Here is a 15,827-nt window from a genome sequence, read left to right as displayed (position 1 = left end):
TAACAAATTCTTGTCTAATGGTTAGAATAAAATAGTTAATACTAACCTTTCATTCCCTCAAATCAAATTGTTCAACAATAGTAAACAATTTTTCACCATTCTTTGTGTTAGAAATTTCTGCATTACCAACCATTTTTTCAAACAAGAAATTTCAATTCTATATAGCCTTTTAAAAGGAAGAACAACACCAACATTTAGAGATCATAAAATAACCAAAAAAAAACTCAAACAAAAAAAAGAATAAAACTGTCTAGTCTTTTCCTCTTATATTAATTTCCTCCTTCCTTATATTCATTCAGATCAATTGCCAAAATATTAGTAGATCATCATGAAGTAAATTAATAAAAATAATTTAGTCATGTTGATCTGAAAAAAATTAAAAAGGAAGGAGTTTTTTTATTATTATATAGTTTTAGGAAATGGAGGTTCAAAGGCTACATGACTTAATGTGGTTATGGTCAAGATTGCACAGTAATCGTGTTGCCCTCGTGGGTGGAAACCACACCGCCTCTAGATTTTGCACTCGTTAAAATTACGTTTTTTGAACCCCCACTTCCCTTTTTTTGTTCGTTAGATTGAAATTAATTTCCATGCTCTCTTTTTCGAAAACTCTACACCACAGTTACGTACTCTTCTTTTGCTTACTGATCAGACTAATTCAGATTCACATCTGACAATTGACAAGACAAAAAGTCGATAATGAGTTTGTTGCAAGGTTTTCACACCAAAAAGGACAAAATGAAAGGCACATACATGGATGCCTTGGGATTTTATAATGATACACATTTGGTTGTTATTAAATTGAACCATTTGTGGGTTTTGAGGTTGATTTCTCAGATAGCCATTCTGTGGCTAGTTATTTTATCATTCCCCTGGATTAATACGGTAATCAGGGGATTAACATCGAGCTATGGGTATATTAACGTTTCGAAAGGTGATCATACGATGGCTAATTATAATTCGATTAAATTAGAGGTTTTGCCTCTAATTTTTCATGATTTGGCTAATGAAGGCCTTCTCAAAACAAGGGACAAGTCCTTGTTTATTACTAATGGAAATGAAGAAGTTATCTACAATTCTCAAGTTACAAGTGATTACAACATGGATTTGATTTCTCTTTTAGATTTGGCACATAAAGATGAGACTTATGACTTTGCACTAATTCCCTATGATTCATCCAAGTCTCTCAATTTTATCGATCGAGCTATGAACGTAGGTGGTATTGTCGTTGTTCAATTAATTAACGACAACCCTATGATTACATTTTCTCAACCATCAAACTACAAAGTTGTCTACATACGAAAATTCGATTCAACAATACTAGCCATGCGAAAGACAAGTTCATTTACCTCGATTGAATCAACAACTACACAACATCATAGAAAATTATTCAATTTTGGTCCAAACGCGAAAGAGGATGCATTAAAAAAGCTAGAAGACGTACTACTCGAACCACCAAGAGCAGCGTCAGGAAAATCGAGTAGATATCTCAAAAAGACACGTTATTTGCCAGAATTGATGAACATTCGTCTAGAAAGCTACCCACGTAGGGTATTCATTGACGTTGGTTTACAAAACAAAAACGAAAAATCAAGTGATTCTAGTTGGTTTTCGAAGCATTATCCAACTAGGAACACGAAATTCGAGATATTCAAGATTGAAATAGTGGCAAAAGAGTCATCAGCACCATTGATTGGAATGTCAGATTGGTTAGAGAAAAATGTGAAGGAAAATGAATATGTAGTAATGAAAGCAGAAGCAGAAGTAGTAGAAGAAATGGTAAGGAATAAAGCAATTAAATTAGTTGATGAACTTTTTTTAGAGTGTAAACATCAAGGTGTGAAAAAAGGCGATAAAAAGAAAAGTAGAAGGGCATATTGGGAATGTTTATCTTTATATGGTATGTTAAGGGATGAAGGTGTTGCTGTGCACCAATGGTGGGGTTAAAAAAAAATTACTACTACTTATACAAATATTAATTATAATTATATCTTAATGATGATAATATAATTGTGTAAAAAATATTTATATTTGTGAAGTTTAGCATAGAGGAAGTGAGGTTCCTTTCATATATGTATATTTTGTTTGATATATGATTGTATAGTTGTTTTCATTTATCAAAATAGTATGTTAATGAAATGCAATTGAAATTAAAGGTAGTTATTGTGATTATTTTCGTGTAAACTTAATCTAAAAAAGTTAGTACAATATTTTATAATATATAGTCTCTTTTTTTCTTGTTATTATTAGGGATAAGGGTCTGAAAAATATCCCAACTTTGGTCAGATTTGCTGTTGCGATACTAAACTTTCATGAGGACCTATTACCTCCCTAGACTATTTAATACCGTATTTTAAACATATATATTTGCCCACGTGGACATAAAAAATAATGCAAAATTATAAATAGTAATGTGTCCACGTGGACACATATATACCTTTAAAATACACTATTAAATAGTTGAGGGAATAAAAAATATGGTATTAAATAGTCTAGGGAGGTAATAGGTCCTTATGAAAGTTTAGTATCGCAACAGCAAATCCGACCAAAGTTGGGGTATTTTTCAGACCCTTATCCCTTAATATTATATTGTTGCATTATTTCGCTTCAAAAGTAAAAACTAAAAAAAGACAAGTTAGTAATGGTTCTTTTCTTTTTCTTTTTTCCTGTTGTTATATTATTATTGCATTTAGGGGTGTTCATGGTTTGGATAAAAACCGATCCAAACCGAAAAACCAAACCAAACCGATTAAAATGAACCGATTTAATTTGAGTTTTGGTTTGGTTTGGTTTTAGATTAGTTAAGAACCGATAGTATTTGGTTTGGTTATGGTTTTGTTCGAAAAAAATCGAAGAAATAACCGAACCGAACCAACAAGTAATATACATAAAATTTATTATTATACATACATAATATATTATAATCATAAACAATTTTAAAGATTTTATATATGTTTCATCAAAATTTATTTATAATTTACTTATAAAAGAAAAAATGTCCAAGGTGAGAACATTTTTCTTATTGGTTTCATGTATATGAGTGTCTATGGAAATTCTTTGTGGGACTGAAAATGACATTGTCTCTTCCTTCTATGTCAAAATAGTGAATTTTGAAGTTTTATTCAGTAAATTCAATGATCGAAAGTTCTATAATGCCAGTCATTCTAACTATTTTTTTGTTTGAATGGATTGTTGTCACTTTTTTCACGTTTTGAATGAATTGTTTCTTTTATTTTTATGTATGGTTAATAACCGAATAACCGAACCAAACCAAACCAAAACCGAAAACAACCAAACCGATAAATATATATTATATTTGGTTTGGTTTGGTTTGGTTTTGGTTTTGACCAATAACCGACCCAAACCAAACCGTGAACACCCCTAATTGCATTGTTTCATTTCAAAAGAATTTTTTTTAAAAATAATGAATTATGTAATCGTTCTTTTTTTCCCCGAAGTTATAAAAAAAATAAGTTACATAATGATGAAGATATCATGTCTTTTTTTGTACTGCATTTAAATAAAAAAATTCAAGTACAAAATGTAAGTCCTTTTGCTAAGCGTTTATTTTGGCTAAATTTTAAAAATAAATAAAATAAAAAATTACTACTTTTTTCATTCGAATTTGTTTGTCTATTTCTAACAAAAAGAACATAAAATGAACAAATTAAAAAGAAGGATTATATAAATATTTGTTTCAACTAATTTTTTTTTAGATAAAGTCAAAAGTGCCCCTAAACAACTCAGCGAAAGTTGATAACGAACGGGTCGGGTCAATCCGGTTGAGTCCGCCCTATATTAACAAACAATCGAAACGTACTCTTGTTTTCCTGGTCACCAACAACACTCTTCTCAGTCGTCCCTCTTTGCTGCTGAAGAACGCCGGCGACAAGCGACGGTGCCGGATTTCTCATCGAATTGTAGCATTCACATTAGAATCTTCATATCTGAACTCTACTCTGTGTGTTCACTTGATTACTTCGCTCTGTTATCCCTTTCTGGTGAGACAGATTTCTCTGTTTCTCCTTATCGTTTTTATCTTTATTTCAGCCTTGTATAAAGCATTGAAGTTATTTTCTGCTCTTCTTATTACTTCTAGAGCTATTATTTGAACTCAAATTGAACCCTAGATTGTTGTAAATCACTTTTGCATGCCTGTTGTGCTTTTGTTTTTGCTGCGCTTTAAGTTCATTTGTAATGTGCAGTTGTTCTGTTACGTTTTTTCTCTGTTTTGTTTACTTTCTTTGCTATTTTATTGCTTTAGGGTTTTTGAGACTTATGAATTTTATGTTTTGGTTTTTCAAAATTTGCTTTTTCCTTTTGTTCCCTGGGGAATGGGTGACTTGGAGAAGTTCAAGGAAGGAATTGATGTTCTTTGTTAGGGAAAATGATGACTTTCTTGTTGCCATTGGAATGCAGCATTTGCTTTATGTGTGGATTAGTTTCTGAGAGACTACACTCACTTACCACAAAAAGAAAAAGAATTCAGCAGAGACTAATAGAACTTCCAGGTGTTTGATAAAAGGAAGGATGAGTATGTAAATTAGTTTTGGTGGAGAATCAATGAGGATAGGTTTCAAAGTTATACATGGATATCTCTGGTACTAGTGTAGTAAAGAACTCATTTTTCCCATTGAATTCAACTGCTACAGATTGAAGTTGGTAGTGTATTTGTCTTGAGAGATATAGTAGATTACTAGATGCCTCTGTAGAAAGAAAAAACATGTCCTCTGCAAAATCTTTATAAAACGAAGAAATCTAGCTAGAGCCAATTCTGATCACTCTACAGTTCCCTTAGATTGTGGAAAATGGAACCACAAGAGTTCTTACTTCAAATTTGAAAATCGGTGGTTAGAGGTGGATGGTTTTAAAGGGATGATTCATGGAGCAGAACAAACTTTGTGGAGTTGATTAATAAGAAGAATAGTCTACTGAATGAGTTAAGCTACTGAATTAGTCTACTGAATGAGTAAGTATCCCTGGTCTATGTTTGGTTGGTATTAGGAAAGCTTGCCTTACTCAAGTTAAGCTACAAAGAAAAAGGTTTTTAGATTTGTTCAAGATGTCCTTTGTATGAACAGGTCGGTGAAAGCAATGAATGCTTATTCCTACAATGTAGGAGGACAACTGTAAATCTTTAGCACATCTTGTTTTGTTTGTTGGGAATAACTTGGGCTATACCTTGTTCTACTTTGGCATTGTTGAACAGCTGGTGGAGTAACAAGGTGGGGAGGAGGATCGGTGGAAGATCATTCATGCTTGCATTTGGTGGACAGTGTGGAAAGAAAAGAATGGTAGACATTTTGAAGGCACTAGCAGTTCTATCCAGAAAATTAAAATGACTTGTCTTTAGCTTGTTCTTTTTTTGGTGTAAAAAAAATATTTGGAGGGAAGTAGGAGAGTTAGTAGATTTAATTGACAATGTATAATTGTATAGGGTTTTAGGAAGGGGTTTAAGCACCCTTTTGCTGCTTGTAAAGTTGCTAAATTAGCACTTTTTTTTGGGTGGTTAAGCTTTTTACTGAATACAACTATTACTTGTTTCAAAAGAAACAATCTAAATGTGTTCAGAATTTGCTAAACAATCATTGATTATGTTTCTTTGTCTGATCTTACTTCTAGCTATAGATAAAGAAGAGCTCTCTTTGTACTATTTTTTTTTTTTGAAAATGGTAATTGTTTCTATTTCTGCAGAACAGTACATAGGTTGTACTGAAACCCGTATTTACATAAGGAAACTCTAATAATACCGACCCTATCCCTATTAATGAGTCTAGGACATCAATGATAGAGACGGTATCATTAGAGTAAATTTGATTACACCAAAAACACAGGGTCGAAATGCAATTTCAGTTTAACTTGTTGCATACTACTCTCCCTATTCTCAAAAACTCTTAAGGTTCCTCTCTTTTTATATTGTCCACCAAATAGTGGCAGGGACAATTCTCCAGTTACTTCTGTTTTTTGCTTGTGTCCCTGCTTCTTCCCAGCTAAATAGAGCCTCTGAAATTCTCCCAGGCATGGACCAGGAGATGCTTTTACATCTCAGGAACAGATTCCAAAACTGGCCAGTGACTTCGCATTGGATAAACAAATGATTGACTGTTTTTGCAGTTTTCCCACAGAAAAAACATCTAGAGCAAAGTGTAATTCCCCTCTTCATTAAATTCTCCTGTGTCAATACTGCTTCTTTAGCCAATAACCACACAAAGCAAGACACCTTGTAGGGGATCTTGGCTTTCCATATATGTTTACAGGGCCACTTGAGTAGCTGCAGATTTGGATGATTCAACTTCTTGTACACTGCACCTACTTTAAAAATCCCTTTACTGTGTCCCAACCACTGCAATCTGTCTCGCCCTATTTCCAGACCACTAAATTGATCAATGCTTCTAAAAAGTTCTGTTACTCTTGGAATTTCCCAGTCATTGAGGTGTCTTCTAAATACAAAATTCCACCCTTGAGTAGTCCATAAGTCCGCTATAGTACTTTGTTGCTGAAGAACTAAATTGTGGATGTCAGGGAAGACAGTCTCCATATTTCCTTCTGCATGCCAATCATCCTTCCAAAACCTAGTTTTTATGCCATCTACCACTTTGATCTTGGTGTTAGGTTTGAATTCATTCCAAAGTTCTCTAATGGATTTCCATAAGCTAACACCATAAGGGGTGGTAACCTCCTTTGTCATCCAACTATCACACTCTCTTCATATTTTGCCTTTATGACTGAGCCCCACAAATTCTGATTATCATTTGAGTACTTCTAAAGCCACTTCATCCTCAAACCTTTCATCTGGTTCTTCATGTTCTTGATCCCCAGACCCCCAACTTTCTTTTCAGTGATCACAGTTTTCCATTTTGACTAAGTGATATCCTCTCCTTTCCTTGTTCCCTTGCCATAAAAAATTTCTCCTGATGCTATCCAACCTATTGATGATTCCCGGTGGGATAGGAAATAATGACATCATATATGTTGGAAGTGCATCAAGCACAGAATTAATCAAAGTTAGTCTTCCCCCTAGTGAAAGGTACTGAGACTTCCAACCTTGCTAGCCTCTTCTCACACTTCTCAATCACCCCAGAAAAAGGAAGTATAAATTTAGCCAAGGGTTCAAGAAGCACCAAAATGGAAAATTTGGAGCTTCCTACGATTCGGCAAATGTTTAATCTGCGAAGGTATTGATTTTTAGTGTTAGAGACTCTCTTTGTACTATTATAGTTGCTCCTTGGAGGGGGTAACTAGCCTTTTGCCTACAGGTTCGGCAAAACCTAGTACCTTTGGCGCATATCTCGTATTTGTACAAAAAATTCCACTTAATATATATGAATAATCTATTGAGAACCCAGTAACTTCGCCTCTTCTAGAATCTAGAACATAAACTCAAAATCCTAGCTCTGCCACCTTAGACTAACATCCAAATTTATCATAATGCTAGTATTAATTTGATTCAAGTTAGGAATTGCTTATCATGTTGATAGAGTTCCTCAGTTCATAATAGTCAAGGAGTTGAGCTTTTCACAGTGTTGTCAAAGGCTCATTTAAGGCACACTGCTTAAGCCTTGAAGCTCTGGGAGGGTGCTTCGCCTCACAGAAGTTGCAGTTCAGTTTAGGCAGTTAACAAACTACACCTTAGTCCCAAACAAGTTAAAGTCTTATTGATAATGTTTTTTCATTAGAACTCTTCTTCCTTTTTTCCTTTTTTTGATTAAGGTTCTCCATTTAAACTTATCTCAAGCCAATATTGTTCAAAATTAAAGTAAACGTATAAGGTACTTGAAGTTCTCTATATTTTCTTCTTGGATGCTCCAAAGATTCAATAAGAATCAAAGACAAACTTTCAACTTTGCTCTGATTCATATAAGATAGATTACAACAACAACATACCCAAACCCAGTGAAATCCCAAGTTAGATTAACTTACTGTATTAGTTTTGGAAGTGGTGTACAACTTGGTGGACTAAGTCTCGCGTCTTTATCCCAATCATTAAGTCCGTTTTGGAAGTGAAATCTCAGTCATTAAGTCCGTTTGTTTGTTACCTCTGAATCTTAACCATTAAGTGCGTATGTTTCTTTTATTGTTTCAATTACTTAATGGGTCTGAATAGATCTAATGATTAATAATTGCGACAACGTTTTAATATCATTAAGATGCTCATTTAGAAATTTCTTTAAAAATGGTAGTTTACAAATTCCATCCATTCACCATTACTGCCTTTGTCCACTATTATCACCATTGTCACCCACCATTATTAATTACGTGCCACCACCCACCATCCTCAACCACAACTGTTATTACTACTCGTCACTACCTCTAGCCACAAATAATAATCATCATCAATAACTAACATTACCACAACAACCATGAATCACCACTTTTGATCACCCCATCCTATATCGGCACCCATCGTCATTATTCACCACCACCATTAACTATCACTATCATCCATCACAACTATTGACCGCCACTAACAAGGCAACAAGTATCACCCTGCATCAACCTTTAGGGATCGTTTGGTGTGAGGGATAAAAATAAATCGTGATGGGATAAAATTTTTGTATCTTGTTTGGATGCCATGTTTGAGATAACTTATCCCACCATTTATATCATAGTGATGGGATAAGTTAGTCCATATATATGGTGGGATAAGTTATCCCAGGATAGGGTTGATAGCTTGTTCCCAACCAAATGACACCATCACCATCACCAATAGCTATTGGTGCCTCCCCCTCCACTAGCCAACATCATCCACAATCTCCACTGTTAGCCATCACCACCGCCATATAATTTTTTTTCCAAATATTTTGTTGATGTATAATGTATTAGATTAATTTTGTATTTTATTGATTTAAAAAAAATTATGTATCAAAGGTGTTAGATAAACAAACATTCTTAATTATTAAGTATTTAGATCATAATATAACATCTTAATAATTCAGATGTGAATTTAGATTCAAACATCCAAGTCTTAATGCACATCTAAATATTCGGATGTGTATTCAGATTCAAACGTCTTAATGAACACGAATGAGGCAATTCACGCAATTGAATAAGAGAGTATTAGCTTTACTTAAGAATTAGGAAGATCATTAATGTATTACTCCCTCTTTGTCAAAAAATAAATAAATGTATTACTCCCTCCATCCCAATTTATGGGAAGGTGTTTGACTGATTTTTTAAATTTGTTGTGTAAAATGAGTCATTGATATTTGTGTGGTTATATATCTTCCAGGAAGTGTAAAATGAGTTTTTGAAGTTAAATTATTACTAAATATAAAAGGGTATCATTCTGTTTGCGACCGACTAAAAACAGAAAGAGTATCAGTATTAAATTGGGACGGAGGGAGTATTACATAGAGTAATATTGTAATTCCTAATTCGTCGTTCTTTTATGTTACATTCTGTTTTACCAGGCATTAAGCAGAAATTGTACTTTTATAATGCTTTTATTGTGTTTACTAGTGTAATCATGTTCTAGATTAGGTGAAGTGCATGCACCATTCCTTTTCTTTAGACAAGTCGATATGCGGTACTATGCTTCTTATGTGGATGTTGAATTTGCATTTTGCTGACAGCTTGATATGCATGTGTAGGGTAGAGGGTATATTTCCATGGGGAGACATTTGTAACCAAAATGTATCCTAAACGATCTGGTCAAGCCGATGACGCTGTTTCAGGGCCAGTTCGTACAAGTGACAGGCTTCGGCGAAGGCCAACATTGTATGGTCGCCCATACTTGTATTATACTCCAAAGATAATCCGTCCTAAGAGAAACAAGACCAAGACAAGGACTGCAGCGTCTCAGATCGCAAAGATGTTGCGTCCTGGGAGTCGGCCAGTGCGAACAAAAAAATCAGATGTATGGCTGTTTCTTGTTTTTCCTGTCTATTGATTATGTTTGGTATCTTGGAAATATCTTCATTTTTTGTGGTTCTTAAAACTAAAGATCTGTTTATACATTTAAGTTTACTATGGAATGACAGTTTGGCTAGTGAACATATCTTAGATTGCACTACATTGTCTTCTTTTTCATGCTTATGGTAGTGAAACGTGAGGATATCTGATATGCAGTTGGAAAAACTAATGTCACTAATAGAAATTGTTACAATACAGTGTATGTTGTGTTTTGGTTACACTATGGCGTCTATTTAGTTAATTTTCATGATTAGATAATTCTGTATATTTGGATGGGGATATCTCCACCAAATTCTCCCACCTCTATGGTTGAACATTTTTTCCCTTTGTGTACCCATTTGATTCTGTTACTCTTTTCATGACATTTATATTCATATTTGCACGTATTTCATAAGGTTTTTGAAAAAGTATTTAGGAGAAAAAGAACAAGTTATAAGGTGTTTGAAATTATTACTTGGCAGTCTGTTGCTGCCAACCTTCGACGCTCTACGAGAACGAGAAGAGTTTCTGTGAACCTTGAAGGATATACAGATAGTTCTGGAACCGAGGATAATGACTTAATGGTAAGTTTCTATTGTCTTACTAACATGAATTTCCAACTAAAATGTAAAATAGCACATATCAAGTTATCTTTGAATATCAAATTACTCCATTAAATTTTTCATACTACTGAAATGGTAGATGTTCTTTTGAAAATTGGTTTAACGTGAATTTGCTTCAGAGTCCGAAGTATCGGCGTTCTAGGAACCGAGAAGATAATAACAGTGCAAGTCAGGATGACCTCATGCCTCGACGTGAAGGACTGCGTCCCCGTCGTGCAGGATTACGACCTCGTCGGGCTAGAGCAGTTGGAAGACAGCAGTTAAATCTAAGGTCTGATGATGAACAAGATACTTCTGATGAGAAGATTGGCCAGGATGATCCTGAAATTGGAAATGATGTAGATGATAATGATGCTGATGAGGCAGAGGATGAGGGTGGCGGTGACGGTGATGGAGAGGATGAGGGTGAAGATGAAGGCGACGAAGATGGTGATGATGAAGAGGGCGAAGAACAGGATGGTAGAAGGCGATATGACCTCCGCAACCGAGCTGAGGTACGCAGACTTTCTATGGAAGGTGTTAAACAAAGGCCAAGATCTCCTCGTAGGGTACTTCAGCAAGGGATGGGGACCAAGGTGAACAGAGATGTAAGAAGAGGAGGATCCCGAGTTCATAAACGTCATCGGATGACACGAGGTGATGACTCTGATGATTCTCTTCTTGTAGATGAGCTGGACGAAGGTCCTCCAATTCCTTGGGGTAGAGGTGGGAGTAGATCTGGACCACCTTGGCTTTTAGGGGGATTAGATATGCAAGGAACAGCATCGTGGGGATTAAATGTGGCTGCATCTGGATGGGGTCATCAAAGTGAAGCTTTCACTAATTTGACATCTGGGATTCAAACTGCTGGACCAAGTTCCAAGGGAGGGGCTGATATTCAACCACTGCAAGTGGATGAAACTATAAGCTTTGATGACATTGGTGGGCTTTCTGAATATATTGATGCGCTGAAGGAAATGGTATTTTTCCCACTATTATATCCAGACTTCTTTGCAAGTTATAACATTACCCCACCAAGGGGAGTTTTATTGTGTGGACCTCCAGGCACAGGTAAAACACTGATCGCCAGAGCATTAGCTTGCGCTGCGTCAAAGGCTGGCCAGAAAGTCAGTTTTTATATGCGGAAGGGTGCTGATGTCCTGAGCAAATGGGTGGGCGAGGCTGAAAGACAGCTAAAATTGTTATTTGAAGAAGCTCAGAGGAACCAGCCTTCCATCATCTTCTTTGATGAGATTGATGGACTTGCTCCTGTTAGGTCTAGCAAGCAAGAGCAGATTCATAACTCTATTGTGTCAACTTTGCTGGCTTTGATGGATGGCCTTGACTCTCGAGGGCAAGTAGTCTTGATTGGTGCAACCAATCGGGTTGATGCCATTGATGGAGCCTTGAGGCGACCTGGAAGATTTGATCGTGAATTTAATTTTCCTCTACCTGGCCTTGAGGCACGTGCTGAAATATTGGATATTCACACTCGAAAGTGGAAACAGCCTCCTTCTAAGGAACTAAAAATGGAACTTGCAGCTAGTTGTGTGGGATATTGTGGTGCTGATCTGAAGGCATTGTGCACAGAAGCTGCTATTCGTGCATTCCGCGAGAAGTATCCTCAAGTTTACACTAGTGATGACAAGTTCTTGATAGATGTTGAATCAGTTACGGTGGAAAAGTATCATTTTCTAGAGGCCATGACGACAATCACTCCAGCTGCCCATAGAGGCTCAATTGTGCACTCTAGGCCATTATCTTCTGTTGTTGCACCTTGTCTACATGGACCTCTCCGGAAAGCTATGAGCATCATTTCGGATATTTTTCCTCTTTCAGTTTCTTCAGAATTGAGTAAACTTTCCATGCTCTCCTATGGTTCTGCTATTCCTCTTGTGTACAGACCTCGGCTTCTGCTCTGTGGTGGTGAAGGTGTTGGGCTGGTAAGTAACTTTGGGCCTCTATTTTATGAGTTGGAGAAATATGTACTTCCCACTAAATATACTTACTCATGTAGTTCTCCAGGATCATGTAGGGCCTGCAATTTTACATGAACTGGAAAAATTCCCTGTTCACTCGCTTGGACTTCCATCCCTTCTTTCTGACCCTGGGGCCAAGACGCCAGAGGAGGCATTAGTTCACATATTTAGTGAAGCAAGGAGAACAACTCCGTCAATACTCTATTTACCTCATTTCCATCTTTGGTGGGAGAATGTGAGCTATTGTTCACCCCTTCCCTTTTCCTCATTCTACAATGCTTTATTTTGATTTTTAGTGCATAGAAGATTTTCTTGAACCTGCTTATTTCTTCAGGCACACGAGCAGCTCAAAGCTGTTCTGAGGACGCTGTTGGAAGAGCTCCCATCTGACTTGCCTATACTATTATTTGGGACTTCCTCAGTACCACTTTCTGATCTACCTGATGAGCCTTCTTCAGTATTTTCACACCATTGCATGTATGCTTTCTTCAAATTGAGCTCCACCTTTTAGTTGGCATGATTCTCTTTGCATACTCTGGATATGCTTATTATTTACCTTCATTCAATCTGCTATCTTACTGTTAACCAGCTGCATGTAAATTTTACTTCCTCGTTGTCTTAGTTAGCCAACAGTTTCATGTTAGGTTCTGTCTGAAGGTTGATGTGTTCAATGATGTTTTGTATTTGTTGATATTTCTCAAAAGAGGCTATAATTGTATCAGTGATGGTATTGGTCTGTGCCTACATTATGGTTTGGCGGGGTCAAAGTTTCACACTTCTTTAGAGGTTGTGGGAATTAGTTATGTAGGTAGGAGGAGAAGAAACTAGCAAGGATACCCTCTGGGCTTAATTACATTTTGAGTTTGGTGGTGATCTCTAGGTTGCATCTGAAAGTAGTCATGGGTGTATAACAGGATTGCTCTTTGCCTTTCATGGAATAGTATCATAAAATTTTGTGCTGATGATATCAAACAGCTCTTGTGCAATTTATCTGGCTTTGACAATATTGCTTATTTGTACCATTGGTGGTGAAGCTGAAATTGGATTTGGTCTATAAACCCTTCCGTTTTCTTACATGCTGAAATGGGATTTGGTCCACAGTTAAATTTACATGGACCTTCTTAAGATGGTCACGAACTATTTTCAAATCCTTATTAGCTTTCTGCTCCTCTTCTTTTTCCATAAAGAAATTGAAACCCACCATGCTGCATAACGTATTTGGTTGATTAGTTTTGTTTTAAGCATTATCCCGTAACATTGCTTAGAAGAATATGATCTCCTCAATCACTGATAAGAGTGTCCAGGTGATGTAGCATTTTTTTCGGTTGGTGGATGAGATAATGATGACGCCAACTCCATTTCAGATAGATAATGATGACTACAACTGGGCATTACTTGATTTATGAAAATGAAAAAAAAGTATTGTTACTGAAAATTGTTTTCAAAAGGTTTTATCATTCTTACTGAAAATTGTGTTTCAAAAGGTGTATATATCCTTTTGGATCCTCTTATTGCAATCTTTATAATAAGCCTTGTTTCTAAAATTTGAAGCTGGCATAGAACCTATATTGTGTAAGCTTGTACAAAGCATCCTTTTTGGGGCGGATAGATATAGAATTTGAAATATTTTGTTTCCTTTGTTTTTTGTAAATGACCTGATAAATGATATATATGAGTCCATTTTTGAGGTAGTACTAACAGCTGTACCTTATCTCGTCTTTTCACAGCTTATGTTTGGATTCTCCATCAGATGAAGACAGATCTCTGTTCTTTGATCGTCTCATAGAAGCTGCTTTGTCTATTCAAGTTGAAGCTACAACAAAGAAGTCTGATAAATCGGACTCCCTTCCTGAACTCCCTAAGGCGCCAAAGGTGTCTGCTGGACCGAAGGCGTCTGAATTAAAAGCCAAAGCTGAAGCTGAGGGCCATGCCCTTAGGCGATTGAGGATGTGCCTGCGTGATGTATGCAACAGGTATATATATTTGATCTGAGAGAGCACATTAGCTGGAAATTCAAAACATGGTTTTTGAATTTAGTTGAAGCAACTACATTTCTTGGTGGTATCCACATATTTATTTTTCAGATGCTAAATCTTAATGCTATGTTTGGGGAAACTGAAATGGCAGAGAATGCCTCATTTTTGTGTTTGAATGTATTTCTGTGTATGTTTCATTAATTTTTTGTTGTTCGGGACATAAGAAACTCTATTGGATGAAGTAATCATCCTCTTTTATGTGGAGTTGCCTCCATGGTGGCACACATCAAATCCTAGAAAAAAAGGTTCAGCTGGAGATATGGTCTTTCAGAAACGGTTTTATGCTATATTTGTGAAATTGGTGCATGTCCTTCCATTGCTTCTATTTTTCTGTTTTCACATCCTTGTGCATTAGTCCTCACTTCAACCACTTGGCTCATCTGCACATTTTTTATTGTTATGTTTCTTTCATTTTGTTATTTTCTTTTCTTTTCCCCTTTTCCTCTGCATGTGTTTGTGGGTGCCTTTCTGTCAGTTTTTGGTATAGGGTTTAAGTGTAACATTTGTCTGCAATTATTGGTCATGACAGTAGCATGTACGTATAAGTTATATTTTGATCATCCAGCATACTTCATTCAATGCAGGATTCTGTACGATAAACGGTTTAGCGTCTTCCATTATCCAGTAATGGATGAGGATGCTCCAAACTATCGTTTGATCATCCAGAACCCAATGGACATGGCAACTTTATTGCAGCATGTAGACAGTGGGAAGTATATCACCAACAAAACATTCTTAGAAGACTTTGATCTCATTGTTACCAACGCAAAGGTAGGTGCTGCTCTCTTTAATATTTGATCTTTCTGTATGTCTATCTGTCAAACTTCCTGGATGGTAGGTCGGCAATTCTTAGTCTACATTTCTTCATGCTAGTAGGATGTTGGGAACCTCTTGTATCTTTTTGTGAGTGTTTCTTGTTTTTTGACTTTGAGAGAATTCAAATGAAAAGTTTTTCCAAGTTAAAGCAACAATCTACCATGAAAAACAGATGTGTCACAAAGTAAAAGACAAAAATAAAATTGACTCTTAAAAGCAATAATTAAACCTTTAAACTTACAATATTAGTCATTGCTTTAGGGAGGCTAATAAACCTGTTGACAAGCTCGCCACCTTGAGTCATGGCATTGAAGGACTTCATCTCTTCAACTCTTTTTCAGCCCTTCCTAAGCAAGTTAGAGGTCTCTCCAATATGGATAGATGGAATTTCCCAACCTTTAGAACTAAACCAATGAGACCTGCCAATATTATTTACGAGCCCCCCTAAATTGTTCACCGTGTTCAGTTAGCTTTTGAGCTAATCTGGACACCCCCCCCCCCCC

At 36.1% G+C, this 15,827-nt stretch overlaps 2 protein-coding genes across 3 annotated transcripts in view; both read left to right on the top strand.

Annotated features, from left to right (window-relative positions):
- Positions 1-701: 701 nt before the first annotated feature.
- Positions 702-1,947, top strand: LOC102584542 (uncharacterized). The gene has a single exon (XM_006338017.2). The coding sequence runs from the start codon at positions 739-741 to the stop codon at positions 1,945-1,947; it is 1,209 nt and encodes a 402-aa protein (XP_006338079.1). The 5' UTR covers positions 702-738.
- Positions 1,948-3,843: 1,896 nt separating this feature from the next.
- LOC102583998 (ATPase family AAA domain-containing protein At1g05910) overlaps positions 3,844-15,827 on the top strand; it is a 14,255-nt gene continuing 2,271 nt past the window's right edge. Inside the window, exons 1-8 of one of the 2 annotated variants that reach the window (XM_006338016.2) lie at positions 3,844-4,001; positions 9,596-9,856; positions 10,374-10,475; positions 10,634-12,436; positions 12,519-12,707; positions 12,807-12,949; positions 14,200-14,445; positions 15,093-15,279. In XM_006338016.2, the coding sequence (XP_006338078.1) occupies positions 9,632-9,856; positions 10,374-10,475; positions 10,634-12,436; positions 12,519-12,707; positions 12,807-12,949; positions 14,200-14,445; positions 15,093-15,279 (2,895 nt within the window). In that variant the 5' untranslated portion in view covers positions 3,844-4,001; positions 9,596-9,631. Of the gene's footprint in view, positions 4,002-9,590; positions 9,857-10,373; positions 10,476-10,633; positions 12,437-12,518; positions 12,708-12,806; positions 12,950-14,199; positions 14,446-15,092; positions 15,280-15,827 lie in introns of both variants that reach the window. The other variant, XM_006338015.2, reaches the window with a different exon arrangement.

Source organism: Solanum tuberosum, unplaced genomic scaffold (assembly GCF_000226075.1).
Source record: "Solanum tuberosum cultivar DM 1-3 516 R44 unplaced genomic scaffold, SolTub_3.0 scf00002, whole genome shotgun sequence".
Lineage (NCBI taxonomy): Eukaryota > Viridiplantae > Streptophyta > Magnoliopsida > Solanales > Solanaceae > Solanum > Solanum tuberosum.
Note: the sequence above shows the minus strand (reverse complement) of the source record. Positions and strands in the feature narration are given on the sequence as shown.

Excerpts from the sequence above, each read along its gene's own strand:
- LOC102584542 (XM_006338017.2), top strand. The coding sequence starts at position 739 with ATGAAAGGCACATACATGGATGCCTTGGGATTTTATAATGATACACAT.